Source organism: Mesocricetus auratus, unplaced genomic scaffold, assembly GCF_017639785.1.
Source record: "Mesocricetus auratus isolate SY011 unplaced genomic scaffold, BCM_Maur_2.0 Super-Scaffold_15014, whole genome shotgun sequence".
Lineage (NCBI taxonomy): Eukaryota > Metazoa > Chordata > Mammalia > Rodentia > Cricetidae > Mesocricetus > Mesocricetus auratus.
The window spans coordinates 44178702-44201038 of record NW_024429186.1 but is presented as its reverse complement, the minus strand read 5'-3'; the positions used below and the strand labels follow the sequence as shown (position 1 = coordinate 44201038).

Genomic DNA, 22337 nt, shown 5'->3' with positions numbered 1-22337 from the left:
TTGCATTCTCCTACATGTTGACAGCCAGTTATACCAGCATCATTTGTTGACTATATTTTTTTTCTTTCATTTTATAATTTTAGCTTCTTTGTAAAAAATTAGGTGTTCATGGGTGTGTGGGTTGATATCAGGGTCTTCGATTCAATTCCATTGGTCCACCTGTCTATTTGTATGTCAATACCAAGCTGTTTTCATTACTATAGTTCTATAGTAGAGCTTGAAGTCAGGGATGGTGATGCCCCCAGATGATCTTTTATTATACAGGGTTGTTTTGACTATCCTAGTTTTTTTGTTTTTCCATATGAAGTTGAGTATTGCTCTTTTGAGGTCTGTGAAAAATTGTGCTGGGATTTTGATGGGGGATTGCACTGAATCTGTAGATTACTTTTGGCAGGATTGCCCATGTTTACTATGTTGATCCTACCTATCCAAGAGCATGGGAAAAATCTTTCCATTTTCTGATAACTTCTTTAATTTCCTTCTTTAAAGACTTGAAGTTCTTGTCATACAGGTCTTTCACTTGTTTGGTTAAAGTTACCCCAAGGTATTTTATGTTTGTGACTTTTGTGAAGGATGATGTTTCTCTGATTTCCTTCTGAGCCTGTTTGTCATCTGTATACAGGAGGCTATTGATTTTTGTTTTTAGTTAATCTTGTATCCTGCTACATTACTGAAGGTGTCTATCAATTGTAGGAGTTCTCTGGTAGAATTTTTGGGGTCACTTATGTATACTATATCATCACCAAATAGTTATAGTTTGATTTCTTCTTTTCCAATTTGTATCCCTTTGATCTCCTTTTGTTGTCGTATTGACATAGCTAGAACTTCAAATACTATGTGGAAAGCCTTGTCTTGTTCCTGATTTTAGTGGGATTACTTTGAGTTACTCTCCATTTAGTTTGATGTTGGCTGTTGGTTTACTGTATATTGCCTTTATTATGTTTAGGTGTGTTCATTGTATCCCTATTCTCTCCAAGACCTTTATCATGAAGGGGTGCTGTATTTTGTTGAAGGCTTTTTCAGCATCTAGTAAGATGATCATTTTTTTTTCTTTCAGTTTGTTTATATGGTGGACTAAGGTGACATATTTTTGTATGTTTGAACCATCCCTGAATCTCTGGGATGAATCCTCCTTGGTCATGGTGGATGACTTTTCTGATGTGTTCTTGAATTTGGTTTGCCAATATTATATTGAGTATTTTTGCATATGAGTTCATGAGGGAAATTGGTCTGTAATTCTCTTTCTTAGTCGTGTCTTTGTGTGGTTTGGGTATCAGTGTAACTGTAGCCTCATTAAAAGAGTTTGGTAATGTTCCTTCTGTTTCTATTGTGTGGAATAATTTGAGAAGTATTGGTATTAGATCTTCTTTGAACATCGGTAGAATTCTGCACTGAATCCATCTGGGCCTGGGCTTTTGTTGGTTGGGAGACTATTGAAAACTGTTTCTATTTCTTTAGGTGTTATGGGTGTATTTAAGTTATTTATCTGTTTTTGATTTAATTTTGGTACGTGATAATTAGTCTTCTTGACTAAATGCAGAGATATGCTTTGTTTTCAGGAAGACTCGACATTGTAAAGGTGAACACCCTATATATTAATTTTTGTAATGTACTATCACATAAGAATTCCTGCTGAACTTTAAAAATTATTTTTTAAGATTTAGTTTTTAATGTTAATCATGTGTGATGACATGTGCAACGTATGCAGATACTTACAGAGGAATGGGATCTGTGGAACAGGGGTGGTTCTTAGCCCCGTGGTATGGGTGCTGGGGTCCTCTGGAAGAACAGCAAATGCCCTTAGCCTCTCAACTGTCTCTCCCACCCCACAACAGAGTTTCTTAAACAATGACAACAAAATCTTAAGTCTTAGTCATAAAAAAATGAAGATGAAAGACTAACCAAGAAACAAAAAATGAGAAGGGAATTACATTAGTCCCTTTTCTATTGCTGTGATCAAACACAATGGCTAAGGCAGTTATAGAAATATACAAGAAAGGGTTAGTTTGAACTTGTAGACTCAGAGGCTTAAGAGTCTATATTGACCAGGGTTCTCCAGAGGAAGAGGACTGAGTGTGTGTGTGTGTGTGTGTGTGTGTGTGTGTGTGTGTGTGTGTGTGTGTGTGTGTGAAAAGGGAAATTATTAGGATGACTAAAAGCTGCAGATATGGCCTGGGTAGTCCAAGAATGACTGTCTCTGACAGAAGACAAGCCTGGAAGTCTGGAAGTCTCAGATAGTCTTCAGTCTGTGTTGGAATCCTGAAGAAGTAAGGTTCTGATACCAGCAAAGTAATGTCTCTGCGGCAGGATAAATGGACTTGCTGGTGAGATCGAGGACAAGCAGGCAGAAACAAAGAAACAACAGCCCCCTTCTTCCATGCCATTTTAGGTGGGCTGCCTCCAGAAGGTGTGGCCCAGATTTAGGGTGGGTCTTCCCACCTCAAATGATGTGATCAAAATAGGAATCCTTCACAGGTGTGCCCAGATGCATAGGATTTAGTTGACTCCAGTTATAGTCACGTTGACAACCAAGATTAGCCATCACAGAGTCAATCACCTCACCCTAAAGTAGTTATGTTCAGTGGAGTAGCCAGAGGGGCCCTATAGCTGATGCTGCTCTAACTCCCCAAATCCTATTTGTTGCTGTCCAAAACTCCAAGTCCTCAGGCAGGGCCTATGGGGCAGCAAGGGTCCTGACACTAAAGTCCTCCTCTGACTGTAGGTCCTAATGGTCTCCATTGTCTTCAGTGTGGTCCACCACACTCATCTGCCGTGTTGTTCTGCATATGTGTCACACATGTTCTCAACCTGTTGGTCTGGCTGCAGTTCCCTCTGCTTGGACGCATGTGATCCAAACCCCTTCGTGGCTTACCTGTCCTTCTCGGTTCAATGTCTTAGTCCATTTCATGTTGCTGTAACAAAATGCCCAGAGCCACATAGAAACAACAGACATTTGTTTTGTATGATTCTGTGTGCTGGGAAGTCCAAGCTCAAGGCTCCAGCATCCGGTATCTGGTGAGATCTTCACATGGCAAAAGGTGGAAGAGGAAAAGGGGACCAGCCTACCTCCATATAAACCTTAATAATTCTTCTTTAATATCTATTCTTACATTTAGAAATCACATAAATCTTAGGTATCTAATTTCATTTTCCCAGTGCAAATGAAGCTCTTTAGCTAGCACATAGATAAAAAACTATATCTATCGACATTCCAGGAGTCCTTCTTTTATAGCTTAGAGAACTGGGTTCATCTTAGGGCACCACAGCCTGGTAAGAAATCAACGGTACAGTCTGTGTATGCAAAAGAAGCAGGAAGATCTCGGGGGAAGGTGAAAGATGGCTTCTTCAATTTTGAAGATGTATTATTTATTATTTAGAAGAAAAACTATATTTGTTTTGGACCAAACAAAATACCTGGAGCTACCACAGTTGGTACTCTAAGGTAACTTTCCACTTAGACCACCCTGACTCTAGGACTAATCTCAATCTTTTGTTTTCTTTACTAGATATATTAGTATGACCATTGCTTTTTAATGGAAGATGATTGAAAGTGAAAATTTAAATCGAAGTGAAATCACTAAAGAACTGGTGAGTCCAAGCCTGGCTTCTTTTCAATTCCTGCTCTTATATGACTTTTGGAAGCACAGAAGTCATGTATGTGATCCAACAACTTTCCCTTTTGTGGGAGTACAAGAATGGCATGAATTCAATGGACAGTTATAGCTTGTGATGTCAAAAGGCAATTTTTTAACTATTTGGAACACATAATAATTGCAATTCTTTTTTTCCAACAGTGTTTGTGCAATGGTTTATCTTATGAGATGGTTGGACAAGAAGGATCAGAAACTTCCAAACTGGAGATGTTTTTCTCAGGGTATCCCCGTATAGTTGGATTATCATTATTTCCTAACTTGTCGAGTCTTACAATTGTTGCTCAAGATATAAAGGAAATTTCAGGGTTGGAGACATGTTTACAACTTAAAGAACTTTGGATCGCTGAATGCTGCATAGAGGTAAGTTTAAACAGACAAATGACAAGGTGCTTCTAATTCCGAATTCTTGGCTTTGGAAAAATAATTCACTAAAATATATGCAGCACGTATAGATCAAAACTTATAAGTGAGCAAAGATAAAAATGTGTACGAAGTGAAAGTAGAAATAAGGAATCAAAGCATAAATACATTATTTTTCTGTTAAACAGATCAAATTAGATCATAGCCAGTATTGCTCACTAGTAAATTTGATGCAACTAGGAACTGAATGGTTAGATGTGTATTTTAGAAAACAACACTGCAAAATGTATCATGAGCAGTAGAAATGTACACACCTTTTAACCCAGAAATCCCTATCCTAAGAGTTTTATGCTAGAGAAATAATTGAGCACCAGAGAACAGTTACATGCATGAAAGTATTTGTTAGAGCACTTTCACATTAGACAAAATTATCAAATGTGAATATTCTGCACATAGGTTAATTTAATAATGACAAAATGCTTTATGAAAATCATAACTGCTGTCTTTAAAAATACTTAAGACTACTTAAAGAGACCTGTTATGAATTTCATAAAATATTTTGTCATTATTAAATTACTTTGGAAAATTATGAAAATTTGTTAGATGGTCTTGAGCAAAAAGGAAACTACCCTTGAATTCGGATATATATGATTTTGTTAATATGAAACTGGTATAGTTGATTGAAATTTTTTAAAAATGTACAAAGTTAAATATAGCTGTATATAGAAATTATATGTTCACTTTAAAATTTTAGTCAGTCTTTTTTGGGTATTGATATTGCAATAAAGTGGTATTTAAAAGAAAAAAGAATTAGAAACCTACTTGATGAGTTAATGACAAAATAAATAGCACTCTTTTTTATATTTTTTATTTTTAAATTTAAATTTAAATTAGAAACAAGGTTGCTTCACATGTCAATTCCAGGTCCCTCTCAGTTTCTCTCCCCTCCTCCCATGCCCTCCCACCAACCCTCCTAATATCCCCTCATTTCCCCAGGGAGGGTGAGGCCCTCCATGGGGGGTGTCCATAGTCTGTCATTTCATCCAGGGCAGGGCCTAGACCCTCCCCCAAGAGTTCAGGGTGAGAGTGCATCTCTCATTGTTGGATGGAAGTCCAAAGTCCATTTGTACACTCGGGATAAATACTGATCTACTACCCAAGGTTCAATAGATTACCTAGGCCTCCTCACTGACACCCTTATTCAGGGGGTCTTGATCAGTCCCACAATGGATTCCCAGGTATCAGTCTGGGATTCAAGAGCTAATCCTTGTCAGGTCAGCTGTTTTTGGGGGTTAAACTAGCCTAGTCTTAATCCCTTCAGTCATCCGGTCTCCTTCTCTGTCACTGGATTTCTTGAGTTCAGCTCAGTGCTTAGCCGTGGGAGTCTGCCTCTGCTTCCATCATCCACTGAATGAAGTTTCTGTTTCCCAGACTCTCTGGCCATGGGATTGTAGGCTGGCACTCCCCAGATATATGTCTAAAGTCCATATATGAGAGAGTACATGTCATGTTTCTCTTTTTGTAACTGGGTTACCTCGCTCAGGATGGTTTCTTCTAGTGCCATCAAATTTGCCTTCAAATTTCAGGATTCCATTGTTTTTTTTTCTGCTGAATAGTACTCCATTGTGTAAATGTACCACATTTTCTCTATCCACTCTTTGGTTGAGGGGCATCTAGGTTGCATCCAAGTTCTGGCTATTACAAATAATGCTGCTATGAACATAGTGGAACAGACATCCTTGTTAAATAGCACTCTTCAATCTCCTTTTCAACAGAAAATTGAAGGCCTTCAAGAATGTAAAAATTTGGAAAAATTATATTTATATTACAATAAAATTTCCAAAATACAAAATTTAGAGAAATTGATGAAATTGGAAGTGCTTTGGCTGAACCACAACATGATAAAAACTATTGAGGTGAGGTAATTTTGATAATTTGCATATAAGGCCAGTTTGCTCTTATGGCATTTAAACAACAGTGTCTAAGATCATAGTGTTAAGGACCAAAATATTTATGAATAGCGTAGTTATTGTTGTCAAAAAGAACTGAGGTGAGGCTAGAGAGAGATGGCTCAGTGCTTAAGAGCACTGTCTGTTCTTCCAGAGGACTGGGCTCCATTCCCAGCACCCACATGGCAGCTCACAACGGTCTGTGACTCCAATTCCAAGGGACCCAACACCCTCTTCTGTTCTCTGGGGACACCAGGCACACACATGGTGCACATACATACATGCAGGCAAATCACTCATGCACAATTTTTTAATACAGTGAAAAGAAGAACTAATGTGTAGATTCATTTTAGGAACCATTGTCTCTGTTATTCACACAGGCCTGAGGAGTAAGATGATACTTGGAGTTAGAAGTTTTTCAAACAGGAGGTCTAGAGAAGCTGTGTGATTGCCTGGATTGTAAACATGCTGGGAGATCCATTGTTTCTCCACTCACTCCACTTTTCTTCCCCTCCACTGTCTTAAAATTCTCTCCAGGTTCCATTAAAGTGAGAGGGGGGTGGCCTCATTGTACCCACTCTCCTCGGGGCCTGCAAAGCACAGTATCTGCAGTTAGAGTGCCCGAGGAAATAACCAGGGTGACCAGAGTTAATGATTTTTAAATTTACATGTTGTCTACACTTCCAGGGCTTACAGAAGTTGAAGAATTTAAATGACCTCAACCTTGCAGGAAACCTGATAAGCAGCATTGGTGCGTACTGTTTCCTCTGGAGTCCTGCTGGGCTAATGCATTTGAAAAGTGTGTTCTTTGAGTTGTTTCTTTTAGACTTTATGCCATTGAAAATCACTTTTAATTTTGCAAACATTTTAATCTTAGGTGGTAGTTCTTTCAGTTGAGCTGTGAAAGTCTTTAAAACAATCATTGCTCTGAGAGTTTCTCACAATGTGTTTTGATCCTATTTACACCCATCCAACTCTTCCCAGATCTACCACCACTTCCCTACTACTTTGAAATCTATGGTTTAGATGTGGAACTACCAGTCACTACTAACTATTGCTGATTATACAGTGGTATGGCGGGTCCTGTTGATGTGCAGGAAATAATGGCCATCTATAACTCACGGGTACGCCAGGATGTATAATAAAGCAAGAACAAGAAACTAAATATTTTTGTGATGTTGAGGATTGAACTCGGGGCCTTGGGAATGCTGGGCAAGCATGCTTCCACTGAGCTGTATCCTCATCCCTAATATTTCTTTAATCTTGTTTTTAAATCGAAGGTCGATGTCTTGATCCTAATGAACAACTGGAAAAACTAAACCTTTCTGGAAACCAAATTACTTCTTTCAGGGTACGTTCAACTAAATGATTGGTTTCTGTTTATTAACCTGAGTTACAAACTCTGTAGACCAGAAAATAGACCAAACAATCCTCCTTCAAGGAGTAATTTCATTGAGTTTGTTACTTAGTGCTTCCTGATGCTTTGGGGCAGCAGTTCTCAACCTGTGGATCTCCACCCCTTTGGGTCCTGCATATCAGATATTTACATTACCATTCATCACTGTAGCAAAATGCAGTTATAAAGTAGCAATGAAATAATTTTGTGGTTGGGCGTCACCACAACATGAACTGTATTAAAGGGTTGCAGAATTAGGAAGGTTGAGAACCACTGCACTAGGGAGTTGGGGAGCCATTTGTTCAATTAGCCATAATGATTAGAACATTTTAGAAACAGAGAATAACTACTTAATTGTCTGGTAGGCTGCTGCTTTCTCTTAGTTTTCTCCTAGGTTTTCTGGCTACATCTGTTTCATTGGGAGTTCATCCTATAATAACATCTGGGAAAATGGACTGCTCCTTCTCAGCCCTGGGTTCTCTCTTCCTCATTTCTGTCTGTAATCCATTCTCTAAATGATCCCATTGTACCTTATGACTGTAAACACACCTAATTTCATTACTGTTAAATTGGTCCCTCTTCTTACCCTGGTAACTTCTCTGAACTGCCTTTAACCTCCTTTAACCGACTTCACACTGATGTCCACTCCCCAAACCTTATTTCCTGTAGATGTCTCTGGTTCTCTAAATGGTATTTCCACCCTTCCAGTTAGTTAAGCAAGAATCCTGATAGCCTTGTTTTACTCCTATTGTTCCTTCATATCCTACCCTCAATCCATGAGCAAATCCTCTTAGTGCCTGGGTGGAATAGGTCCAGAGTCTTAACCACCTGAATCACTGTCAACAGTGGTTAGCAATCTGCATCACTGAGAGGAAAAACTAAAACATGACTCCTCACAAGTCTCCCTATTTTCTTATGTTTATTTAGAGGGGGAGAGAGAGAGAGAGAGAGAGAGAGAGAGAGAGAGAGAGAGAGAGAGAGAGAGAGAGAGGGCAAGCAATGACACGGACGTGGAGATAGAGGACAACTTTCAGGAGGCTGCAGCTCCCTCATTCATCCATGAGGGTCCTGGGGATCCTCAGGCTGTCTGGCATGGCCCCAGATGCCCTTATCTGCTGAGCCACCTTGCCAACCCTTTTTCTTTTCTCTAGTCTCAATCTGTTTGTCGTCCAGCGATGCTTGCTGAAGCCGTTTTAAACATGCTATAATCAATCTCTCTTGTCAAAACTTTCCTTGCTTTCTCATCATGTTCACAAGATAATTCTGCCAATGTGAGAGGGAAAGCACATATTCAATCATACCTGATGAAAATATTAGAGAAAGAGGAGCAAGGAATAATTTTGAATCACCCAATGTAAATACATACTCTAAAAAAAAGGTACATTTTAACTCAGAAAAACAAAAGGGTGTCACAAAGCAGTAGAATGAATAAATTAAAAAGAAATCTGAGTGGAATGTTCCCTTAGGGGTGAAATTGCAAAGGATTTAGTCAATAGGAAAGGCTAGCAGCATTTTAACAGGCATTGGAGGAGGTTCTTCTGGGCCATGGCAATGGACATTCTAAGGGGCAGAGATGAATATTCATAGGGGCATGGAAATAAGAAATCACAGGTCATTTGAGTAACAACAGCATTGTCATTTGGCTCAAAAACAGGGTGCACATGAGAACACCAAGAACTTCGATTAAAAGGCTAATCAGGCACAATGGGGGCTATGTCTGACAGACAACAGAGCTGCCACTGCTTTCCAGCAAGGGGGCTATTATAATATGATCACAGACGTGTCTAGAGAATCGTAAAGTAGAGTTGGTGTTTTTTTTTTTTTTGGTTTGGAGCAGCAGCTAGCACACAGAAAATGCATAGCTATGATTGATCTTTTCTTCTAGAGTTTAGCATGTGTTTTCACTGTGGAGAAACAGCCATCTATATCATTTAACATACATACTTAGGTGTTCAATTAGAATGTGTTACATGACAGTGTGGGTGATCTTATGTGCTAAAACACCTCTATCCCAGTCAGGGGTGGGGCATGCCTTTAATCCTAGCACTCAACCAGTAAATCTCTGTGAGTTGGAGGCCAGCCTTGTCTACAGAGCGAATTCTAGGACAGGCTTCAAAGCTACAGAGATTCCCAGTCTCGAGAACCCCCCACCAAATAATTAATTAATTAATTAATTAATTAATTAATTAAATAATGCCACCACCGTCTTTCCAAAGTGAGCATTCATAACTGATTGAACATTGTCATTGATATTTTAGGACCTTACCAACTTGACCAGGCTGCCTCGATTAAAGGATTTATCTCTGAATGATCCTCAGTACAAAACTAATCCCGTGTGTCAGCTGTGCAATTACTCCACCCATGTGTTGTATCACTTGCCTTCTCTTCAACGACTTGACACATTTGATGTATCAGCAAAGCAAATCAAGGAACTAGCAGACGTAAGTGTATTCACAATCAAGTATCTATAATTCAAGCGTGCCTGAACAATGACTTCTTTTCTGGCTCAGTCCCCATATAGTTGGTAGTATGATACAATCAATTCCTGTCTCCTATTTGCTCTTGCCCCATGAATAGGATAATATTATTATCTGAAAGCATGCAGATAATAACATTAATGTTGAAATTATGTGGTCATACTAAAATATGGGAAACAGGTATCTGTTGGAAATAGACTTTTTGATACATGATTATTAAAATTATTTTAGAACAAATTAAATCTATAATTTTTAAAATCTTTTCCCCACATGGAAGAAATCTAGGTTAAATTTTAATTTCATGTAAAGAATGTTTTGGGAGCCACCTAAGGCCTGGGGACTGGGCACTGGGGAACATATCCCAGTGGTCCAGCCCACCCAGAGACTGCCAAGGTCCTGGTACTGGTCCCACCTCCATCCACAGGAAGAGGAGAGTCATCAGAATATTGGACCTGCTTGCACACACTTGAAGGGAACCTTGTCCCAATACCCATCATGAGAGGAAGAGATTCCTGTACCCACTAGAAGAAGGGATAGGAAGAAGACAATATAAAAACACATTCAACAACAGAAAAACCAGTATGACACCACCAGAGTCTAGGAGCTCTACACCAGCAAGACCTGAACATCCCAATGCAGATGAAGCAAAAGAGAATGACCTTAAAAACAACTTCAGAGACCCTCAAAGAGGATATGAGAAAATCCCTTAAAGAAACGGAAAAAAAACAAACCAAAAAATACAAGAAATCAACAAATCTCTTAAAGAAAGCCAAGAAAAAAACAATCAAACAGATGAAGGAAACAGTTCAAGACCTGAAAACTGAAATAAAGTCAATAAAGAAAACACAAATGGAGGGAATGCTGGAAATAGAAAAGCTGGGTAAACGATCAGGAACTACAGATGCAAGCATAACTAACAGAACACAAGAGGTGGAAGAAAGAATCTCAGGTGTTGAAGATACACTAGGAGAAATAGACCAACAAATCCCCAATACAAAATATCCAGGAAATATGGGACACCATGAAAAGACCAAACCTAAGAATAATAGGTATAGAAGAAGATGAAGAGACCCACCTCAAGGGTGCAGAAAACGTATTCAACAAAATCATAGAAGAAAACTTTCCCAACCTAAAGAAAGACATGCCAATGAAGGTACAAGAAGCTTACAGTACACCAAATAGAGTGGACCACACAAAAGTCCCCTTGCCCCATAATAATTAAAACCCCAAACATACAGAATAAACAAAGAATATTAAGAGCAGCGAATGAAAAAACGCCAAGTAACATATAAAGGCAAATCTATCAGAATTACACCTGACTTCTCCATAGAAACTCTGAAAGCCAGAAGGTCCTGGATAGATATTCTGCCAACACTAAGAGACCACGGATGCCATCCCAGACTACTATACCCAGCAAAGTTTTCAATCAGTATATATGGAGAAAGCAAGATATTCCATGACAAAACCGGATGTAAACAATGCATATCTATTAATCCAGTCCTACAGAAAGTACTGGAAGGAAAACTCCAACCCAAGGAAGTTTAACTACAACCAGAAAAACATAAGCAATAGATAATCTCACTTTACCAACAGCCAAAAGAAAAAGGGGTAGAAGTTCACACACAGTTCAACCACCACCACCAAATCCAAAGCAAACAAGAATGAACAATCAATGATCATTAATATCAGGCAATATTAATGGTCTTAACTTGCCTATAAAAAGACACAGGATAACAGAATGGATACAAAGACAGAACCCATCCTTCTGCTGCATACAAGAAACACACCTCAACTTCAAAGACAGACATTACCTCAGAGTTAAGGGTTGGGAAAAGATTTTCCAATCAAATGGACCCAATAAAGAAGCAGGGATAGCAATCCTAATATCTAACAAATTAGACTTTAAACTAAAATCAATCAAAAGAGATGAAGGAGATCATTTCATACTCATCACAGGAGAAATCCATCAAGTCTCAATTCTGAACATCTATGCCCCAAATACAAAGGCACCCACATACGTAAAAGAAACGTTACTAAAACTCGAATCACATATAAAACCTCACACACTTATAGTGGGAGACTTCAACACCCCACTCTCACCACTAGACAGGACCACCAGACAGAAACTTTAAAAAGAAGCAAAGGAACTAATAGAAGTTATGACCGAATTGGGTTTAACAGACATCTATAGAACATTCTATCCAAACACAAAAGAATATACCTTCTTCTCAGTGCCACATGGAACCTTCTCTAAAATCAACCGCATACTAGGGAATATAGCAAACCTCAACAGGTGCAAAAAAATTTGGAATAACCCCCTGTATCTTATCAGACCACCATGCTTTAAAGTTAGAATTCAACAACAACACAAATTGCAGAAAACCTATAAACTCATGGAACTTGAATAATGTGCAGTTGCACCATTCCTGGGTCAAGGAAGAAACAAAAAAAAAGAAATTAAAGACTTCCTAGAATTCAAATGAGAATAAAGGCACAACATACCCAAACTATGGGACACTTTAAAAGCAGTGCTAAGAGGAAAATTCAAAGCATTAAGTGCCCACATGAAGAATAGTCACACAGAGAATTAACAGAACAATTGAACACTCTAGAACAAAAAGAAGCAAACTCACCCTAGAGGAGCAGACAGCAGGAAATAATCAAATTGAGGGCTGAAATCAATAAAGTAGAAACTAGGAAACAATCCAAATAATCCATGTAATGGAGAGTTGGTTCTTTGACAAAATCAACAAGATAGACAAACCTTTATCCAAACTTACCAAAGGGCAGAGAGAGAACGTGCAAATTAACAAAATCAGAAATGAAAAGGGGCATATAACAATGAACCCTGAGGAAATGCAAAGAATCATCAGGTCATACTTTGAAAACCTCTACTTCTCAAAATTCGAAAACCTAAAGGAAATGGACAATTTTCTGAATAGATATCACTTACCAAAATTAAATCAAGAACAGGTAAGCAATTTAAATAGACCTATAGTCCCTAATGAAACAGAAACAGTCATCAAAAGTCTCCCAACCAAAACAAGCTGAGGGCCAGATGGCTTCAGTGCAGAATTCTACCAGAAATTCAAAGAAGAGCTAATACTAATTCTCCTCAAAGTATTTCACAAAATAGAAGCAGAGGCATCTTTTTTACGAGGCTTCAGTAACCTTGGTACCCAAGCCACACAAAGAGCCAATTAAGAAAGAAAGCTACAGACCAATCTTCCTCATGAACATTGATGCAAAAATACTCAATAAAATACTGGCAAATAGAAGCCAAGAACACATCAGAAAAATCATCCACCATGATCAAGTAGGGTTCATCCCAGGGATGCAGGGATGGTTCAACATATAAAAATCCATCAATGTAATCTACCATATAAACATACTGAGAAAGAAAAACCACATGATTATCACACTAGATGCTGAAAAAACCTTTGACAAAATCTAGCACCCCTTCATGATAAAGGTCTTGGATAGAACACGGATAAAAGGAACATACCTAAACATAATAAAAGCAATATACAGCAAACCAACAGCCAACATCAAACTAAATGGAGAGAAACTCAATGTGATTCCTCTAAAATCAGGAATAAGACAAGACTATCCACTCTCTCCATACCTCTTCAATATTGTACTTGAAGTTCTAGCTAGAGCAATAAGACAACAAAAGGAGATCAAGGGAACTCAAATTGGAAAGGGAGAGGTAAAACTTTCACTATTTGCAGATGATATGATAGTTTACATGAGTGACCTGAAAAACTCTACCAGGAAACTCCTATAGCTGACAAACACCTTCATCAAAGTGGCAGGATACAAGATTAGCTCAAAAAAAATCAATATCCCTACTATATACGCAAGATAAATGGGTTGAGAAAGAAATCAAAGAAACATCACCCTTTACAATAACCACAAACAACATAAAATATCTTGGGGTAATGCTAACCAAACAAATGAAAGACCTGTATAGCAAGAACTTTGAGTCCTTAAATAGAGAAATTAAAAAGATACCAGAAAATGGAAAGATCCCCTATGTTCTTTAACAGGCAGGATCAACATAGTAAAAACAAAAAAATGGCAGTCTTGCCAAAGGCAATCTACAGATTCAATGCAATCCCCATCAAAATCCTAGCACAATTCTTCACAGACTTTGAAAGAATAATTCTCAACTTTATATGGAAAAACAAAAGACCCAGGATAGCCAAAACAACCCTGTACAATAAAGGAACATCCAGAGGCATCACCATCCCTGACTTCAAGCTCTACTATAGAGCTATAGTCATGAAAACAGTTTGGTCTTGGCACAAAAATAGACAGGTAGACCAATAGAACCGAACTGAACACTCTGATATTAACCCACATATGAACCTGATTTTTAACAAAGAAGCTAAAATTATACAATGGAAAAAAGAAAGCATCTTCAACAAATGATGGTGGCATAATTGGACGCTGGCATGTAGAAGACTTCAGATAGATCCATGTCTATCGCTCTGCACAAAACTTAAGTCTAAATGGATCAAAGACCTTAACATAAATCCAGCCACACTGAACCTCTTAGAAGAGAAAGTAGGTGGTACTCTTTAACGAATTGGTACAAGAGACTGCTTCCTGAACATAGCACCAGTAGCACAGACACTGAGATCAACAATAAATGGGACCTCCTAAAACTGAGAAGCTTTTGTAAGGCATAGGACACAGTCAGCAAGACAAAATGACAGCCCACAGAATGGAAAAAGATATTCACCAACCACACATCTGATATAGGGCTGATTTCCAAAATATACAAAGAACTCAAGAAACTAGTCACCAAAATACCAAATAATCCAATTAAAAAGTGGGGTACAGAACTAAATAGAGAATTCTCAATAGAGGAATCTAAAATGGCTGAAAGTGTTCAACATCCTTAACCATCAGGGAAATGCAAATCAAAACAACTCTGAGATACCATGTTATTCCTATCAGAATGTCTAAAAGCAAAAATGCCAAAGACAGTTTATGCTGGAGAGGACGTGGAGGAAGGGGAACACTCCTCCATTGCTGGTAGGAGTGCAAACTCATACAGCCACTTTGGAAACCAGTATGGCGGTTCCTCAGGAAAATGGGATCAGGCTACCACAAGATCCAGCAAATCCACCCAAAGATGCGCATTCATCCAACAAGGACATCTGTTCAGCCATGTTCATAGCAGTGTTATTTGTAATAGCCAGAACCTGGAAGCAACCTAGATGCCCCTCAACTGAAGAATGGATGGAGAAAATGCAGTACATTTATACAATGGAGTACTACTCAGCGGAAAAAAACAATGGAATCTTGAAATTCACAGGCAAATGGATTAAACTAGAAGAAACTATCCTGATTGAGGTAACCCAGTCACAAAAAGGCAAAAATGGTATGTACTCACTCGTATATGGATTTTAGACATAGAGCAAAGGAATAGCAGCCTACAATCCACACTGACAGAGAACCTATGAAACAAGGAGGACCCTAAGAGAGACATACTTGGTTCCCCGGAGAAGGGGAAAGGGACAAGATCTCCTGATCTAATTGGGAGCATGGGGGGAGGGGAGGGAGAGAAGGGGAGAAGACGAGGGGAGAGAAGGACATGAGAGAGCAGGAAGATCAAGTCAGGGGAAGAATAGAGAAGATCAAGAAAAGAGATACCACGATAGAGGGAGCCATTATGGTTTAAAAAGAAATCTGGCACTAGGGAAATGTCCAGAGATCTACAAGGTTGACTCCAACTAATAATCTAAGAAATAGTCTGAGAGGCTACTTTAAAAGCCCTTCTCCGAAAATGAGATTGATGACTACCTTATATGCCATCCTAGAGCCTTCATCCAGTGGCTGATGGAAGCAGAGGCAGATACCCACAGCTAAACACTGAACTGAACTCTGGAATCCAGTTGCAGAGAGGGAGGAGTGATGAGCAAAGGTGTCAAGACCAGGCTGGAGAAACCCACAGAAACAGCTGACCTAAATAAGGGACTGCTCATGGACCCCAGACTGATAGCTGGGAAACCAGCATAGGACCGACCCAGACTCCCTGAACAAGGATGTCAATTTGGATGTCTGATTAATCTATGGGACCTCTGGTAGTGAACCAGTATTTATCCCTAGTACACGAATGGACTTTGGGAGCCTAATCCACATAGAGGAATACTCTCTCAGCCTAGACACATGGGGCAAGGTCTAGGCCCTGCTCCTAAGGATATGACAGACTTTGAAGATCACTCATGGAAGACCTCACCCTCCCTGGGGAGCAGAAAGGGGATGGGATAGGGGCTCAGTGGGGGGCAGGGGAGGAGGGGAAGGAGTAGGAGCTGTGATTGACATGTAAAAGAAGCTTGTTTCAAATTTAAATTTTAAAAGAAGAATGTGTTGATATAACTAAATAAGTACAATTAAGTTTAGTGAATACCTTGTTGCTTATTTGAAATTTAGTCAGCATCCTTTATTTTGCCTGGCAAAATAAACTACTCACTCATTCCACAACACATGATGTTGCTTTAGATTTAAGAATTTATTTGAAACCATTTTATCTCTCAGTGACTCAAGTATATTTGTTTCAGATTTTCCATTTACCCCAAATATTCAAAATAACAATAAACATCATTTCCCAGTTTTCTTTTCTTTCTTTTTTCTTCCTTCCTTCCTTCCTTCCTTCCTGTGTGTGTGTGTGTGTGTGTGTGTGTGTGGTGAAGTATAAGCTTGTGTGTGTGTGTGTGTGTGTGTGTGTGTGTGTGTGTGTGTGTGTGTGGTGAAGTATATGCTTGTGTGTACACATGTATGAATGGATGTGCTCACCTGTGTGTGCTCATACGGAGGCCAAAGATGAATGCCAGGTGTTTTGCTCTCTGGTCCTCCATCGTATTTTCCTAGAGGGAATTGCTCACTGAATCTGAAACTGATCCTCTTGAGTAGGCTGTCTGGCCAGTTCTTTTTGACTAATCTAATTCCCAGGCGTCATTTAGCTTTTATAGTTCACAATGGGCTATTTAGTCAATTTGCTATTATTAGCTGATTAGTAACTGAATAGTATACTGGTGTTAAGTTTAAGATTTGAGATAATTGCATTAGAGTGATAATTTAATGATCTACTCAGTCTGAAGCTAGTTCGTTTAGAACATTGTTTTGCAGCCTGAGGGGCAGGGTAAATCTTTTTTTGTTGCTGTTGTTAGGGTTTTAAAAAAGTGAACTGTACTCAATTTACATTTACTTTTAACCCTTTTGATTTGTTTGCTTTCCCCAAATCAATAAACTATGAATAGTGGTTTAATATTTGTTCCAGTACTATTAGTTAAATATAGTTTTATAAATTAAATTATATCTGCAATTTCTTTCTTGGAAATTCTGTAACTAGATATGCACATACTCAACATGTTAGACACAAAGATGCTCTTTGAGATGTTATGTCTTAATGGATTAAATTAAATAAACCCTGTGAACATCACCACATCTGCTGTCATCCTCAGCATTGCTAATGGAGCGAGCCAACTTCCAAATTAATAAAGAACTTGTTGTGCTCAGATGGCACCATTGATAGCTATGTCTTAGTTAGGTTTCTGTTGCTAGGACCAAAAGCTCTTGGGGAGGGAATAGTTTAGTTCAGCTTACTCCTCACAAGGAGTTTATTTATTTATTTATTTATTTATTGGGGAGGAAAGAGTTTATTTCGGCCTACTCCTCCGTCATCCGGAGAAGTCAGGGATGGAACTCAAGGCAGGAATCTGGAGGCTGGAGCTGCTAGAAGAGTGCTGCTTACTGGCTTGCTGCTTACTGGCTTGCTGCTTACTGGCTTGCTGCTTACTGGCTTGCTGCTTACTGGCTTGCTCCTCGTGGCTTGCTCTGCCTCCTTTCTTATGGACCACTGCGCACAGCGCTCTGGGCCCTCCCAGGCGAATGTGGAAAGGCATTTTCTCAACTGAAGTTCCTTCTTCCAAAATGACTTAGGCTGACATAAAACTAGCCAGCACAGCTATCCATAATTTGTTTATCTAATCTTGTTGTTTACTCTCTTACCTTCAGATCACAGCAATGAAAAAAATAATGTATTATAACATGCGAATAAAAACTGTTCAGAGACATCTGAATGAAGACCTTGAAAAGCTGAATGACAAAAAATGCAAACTACAGAAGCTGCCAGAAGAACGGATAAAAGTTTTCAACTTTGCAAAAAAAACTGTAAGATTTAATTATGTAAAATTCCAGTGGCTACATTGTAGGAAAATTATCAGACAAAATAGTAAATTCTTAACTCCCCTGGTATCCCCCCACTGTGTGTGTGTGTGTGTGTGTGTGTGTGTGTGTGTGTGTGTGCGTGTGTGCGTTCGTGTTAACTAAAGATCAAGTCAGGTTTACTCTAAAAATATTTTGATTCCAGATTTGGTAGCTTGTCTGTAGTCACAGTGCTCCTGAGGTAAGATTGAAAGGCAAGGACAAAGCTTAGGCAACATAGAACTAAGAGACCTGTCTTAAACAGGAGTGGAATTTGAGGACCAAAACCTGCCATTGTCCTCCACATATGTCCTGTGGCATGCATATACCTGCACTCACACAGACGAATGTGCGTGCACACACACACACACACACACACACACACACACAGATATACAACAGGGAACTTCAAATTAAACTGTTTTAGTAGTGTGTGTGCTTTTTATTCAGAATAATTGGATTCCTTTTACTAAAAGTAGATCTTGAAAAGTTAAGGATCATTTACTTGATAATAGAACCTAGTGTGTGTAAAATTTTCTGTAACTTCTCTAAAACACACACAAAAAAACCAATAGATTATTCAACAAATAGTGTTAGAAAAGAGCCAAGGTATTTAGGAGTGGAGGAGTTGGTTTTACTCTACCAAGCTAAGTATCAGTGGGGATAAAAAGTAAATGAAAAAATATCAAGAATAAATATATATGTGGATTGATTTAGCTGGTCTCAACCTGCCAAATAAAAGAAATACTAGAAATTGCGAAGAAATATAGTTTCAATTGCAAAGCCAAAAAGTAAGATTATTTTGTGAGAAAAGGCATTATTTATAAAATGTAAGAACACTGGATAGGGAGGTGGCTGGGCATGGATACGTGTGCCAGCCATCTTAGAGCTGAGGAAGTGGAGGCCGGTGGCCCTGGATGCTCACCAGCCAGCACAGGCTACTTGGCAGACTCTGGGCTGCTGAGACATACCCAATTATTATGTGGACAGTATCTGAGGAACAATACCATGTTTGACCGCTGGCCTCCACATGCTTATACATACACAAGCACATGCCCTCCGTGTACATATTAAGAAAAAAAAAGTCTGAGAAAGTTAAACTATTCTAAAGAAACATGACCTATGCACAGAGATTTTTATCCTTAATACAAATGTGTCCATAAGTAAGATAAAGTTAAAAGTAGATGTGCAAATAGAAAAACTGAAGGAAGTTTATAAATAAGCACTTTTTTTTTTTTTTTTTTTTTGGTTTTACGAGACAGGGTTTCTCTGTTTTGGAGGCTGTCGGTCCAGCCTGGCCTCGAACTTACAGAGATCCGCCTGCCTCTGCCTCCCGAGTGCTGGGATTAAAGGTGTGTGCCACCAACGCCCGGCTAAATAAGCACTTTACAAATGAATAAAGTACAATGGCTAATGAATACCCTAATGTAGCACTCCCTTATGAGTTTTCCTGTGTTAATACCATGTGAAAAGCATGCTTACCTGTGAAACCCTCAAAGCGCAGCCTGTAACATCAGTAGGTGGTACAGATGAGCATCGCACACTCTGCAGAGCCCATGAGAGTGAGCTGTGGACACACAGCTTCAGAGGGCGCCTCCCCTTCCGCACAGTGAGTATACATGTGTACCTTCTACAGAGACTTATCACCACGCCATCGATAGCAGCAAAACACCAGATGCCACATAAATATTAACAAGAGAGTAAGTTCATCTGCTGCTCTTGCAGAGAACTTGGGAGTCTGTTCCCAATACCCATACCAGGTGACTCATGACCGCCTGTAACGCTGGCTTCAGGAGGTCCAGCACCTTTGGCCTTCGTAGGCATAGTCACTCATGACACAGACCCACATACACATACATTTAAGAGGTAGAAAAAAAATAACATGTTTATTTAAGCAGAGGTTTGAAATATATCTAATGACCTTTTCTACAGATAAACATGTTTTTGTTTTGTAATCAGAGGGCTATTCTTTATGTAAAATGTTAATTAAATTTAAATTATTGATTAAAAACCACAGGAAGACCAAGATGTGAAAATCATTTTATAATGCACCATTTTCATGCACATAGGTTGAGAATCCCTTGTCAAGAATGCTTTACAACCAAAATGAATTTCAGAGTTTAGGGGTTTTCACATTTTGGAATATTTACATGGACTCCACCAACTGAGTACTCCTATCTAAGTATCTAAAATATGTGTAAAGTTTCAAATTTGGGTGCACTTCAAATTTCAGCTTAAGGGCACCCAATTAAAATCTGGAAGCAGGAAAAGGAACATGTGTTTTATAAACTACACACATTTTTAAATATGTAATTTGATTTTTAGCAGCCAGTTATAGCTATTTAAGTGAAGAAGTATAGCCAACTGGTAAATTTTTTTATAAACTTAGTGCGTTACAACCTTGTGTGTTTATTTTTAATTCCTACAAGAAATTTGCCCTGAACCTAAACTTTATAGGCATAATCTAAAGGCTGAGTAATCAAGATAAATAACATTCAAAGCAATATTTTAAATCCACCAATTAACACCAAAAAGACTATTATGGGCAACAAACTCCAAAATATTAAAATCTGATATATTGTGTGTTTTGTTGTTGTTGTTGTTGTTTTGGTTTTTTTTTGTGGGTTTTTTCTTTTTAGTTAGATGCTAAAACAAAAGGAAAACTATCTCTTTGTGTGTTTTCTATGGTTTATATCTCTCCAGACATTGTTGAAAAAACATTGAAAAGTAAGTATATTTTAAATTTTACATTACTTGAAGTTGAAGTTTAAGGTTTTATTCACATCCAAACCAGCACTGATTGACTGTAAATTCACTTTGGCTTTAATAAGCAAGGTCAACATTTCATAGCCTGTTAAGAGACTACCAGGCTCCCTCTTTTCAAACTGCCTTTTGTCCCGTATGTGCTAGCTGAACTCACAGCAAGGCTGAAGTTGCCCTTTGACTTTTATAAAGTCTCAACTACCTATTACCTAGATTTCTGCTTTCGTCATCTGAACTAATAAATATCACCACAAAATGAAAATCGGAATTGAGGCTTTGCCTTAGTAACGTTTTATTTTTAATTTGCTCTCTGCTGTGTTGTTTCAACAGCTAGAACGGGAATTGGCTGAACTCAAGGGACTTAGTAAAGGGCAGAATGACAATGCACCAGAGGCAGAGAAACCCAGGAGTAACGAGACCGTCACACAAGAATCAGTTCTGCAGCAGAAGATACTCGCCAAGCTGAGTGCCCTGGATGAAAGGGTCACATTCTGGAACAAGAAACTAAATGAGTATGTTTGGTCATTCAGATTGAAAACATGAAGGAGTAACCGTATGTGGCGCCGAGAGTTGAGCTTAGTTCTCTTGAAAAATGGGGGGCAACAAAAGTGTTGGCACTTGGGTTCACACTGCTCTTTCATCCACCTGGTCATTGGGTAAATGAGTTAATTGGCTCCAGTACTAAGAGCGGGATTGTAACATTTGGAGGTAGGTCCATTACTCTGTGCCAAGTGACCCTCAAACCAGCGATTTAGACATAAGTACTATTAGTATTGACATGGTACTGTCTAGGATTTGGCAGCCATGCTCTTAGTTCCAGGACATCTTCTTAGTTTTTCATACTCCTAGAGTAGCAAAATCCATGGTGATTTTCACGACCAGAAACAGAATATCTTCTTCCTGCTTTAACTGCTAACATGAACTTCACTCATCCAATGAAAAGAAAAAAGTAACTGATATCAAAATACATGTCACAGTACATGAATGAACTGTATACATGTTGCAGTACATGAACAAGCTGAATCATGTTGTAGTACACAAACAAACTAAATACATGGTACAGTACATGAATGAACTAAATACATGTTACAATACATGAATGAACTAAATACATGTTGCAGTACATGAACAAACTGAATACATGTTGTAGTACATGAACTAACTGAACACATGTAGGACATGAGCAAATTGAACACATGTTGTAGGACATGAGTGAACTGAATATATGTTGTAGTACATGAACTATGTGAACACATGTTGTAGGACATGAACAAACTGAACACATGTTGTAGGACACGAATGAACTGAACACATGTTGCAGGACATGAGCGAACTGAATACATGTTGTAGGACACGAATGAACTGAATACATGTTGTGGGGCATGAACGAATTGAATACATGTTATAGGACATGAATGGACTGAACACATGTTGTAGGGCATGAATGAGCTGAATACGTGTTGCAGCACATGAACTAACTGAACACATTTTACAGTACATGAACGAGTGCTGTGCTTTAGTG

At 38.7% G+C, this 22337-nt stretch overlaps 1 protein-coding gene across 2 annotated transcripts in view; it reads left to right on the top strand.

The window, feature by feature from the left end:
• Positions 1-22337, top strand: part of Lrrc9 (leucine rich repeat containing 9) — an 82795-nt gene that overhangs the window by 4757 nt on the left and 55701 nt on the right. The window contains exons 2-9 of one of the 2 annotated variants that reach the window (XM_040742951.1): positions 3507-3588; positions 3795-4013; positions 5789-5929; positions 6650-6713; positions 7243-7313; positions 9617-9799; positions 17864-18019; positions 21146-21327. In XM_040742951.1, coding sequence (XP_040598885.1) covers positions 3541-3588; positions 3795-4013; positions 5789-5929; positions 6650-6713; positions 7243-7313; positions 9617-9799; positions 17864-18019; positions 21146-21327 — 1064 coding nt within the window. In that variant the 5' untranslated portion in view covers positions 3507-3540. The remainder of the gene's footprint in view (positions 1-3506; positions 3589-3794; positions 4014-5788; positions 5930-6649; positions 6714-7242; positions 7314-9616; positions 9800-17863; positions 18020-21145; positions 21328-22337) is intronic. The other variant, XM_040742952.1, reaches the window with a different exon arrangement.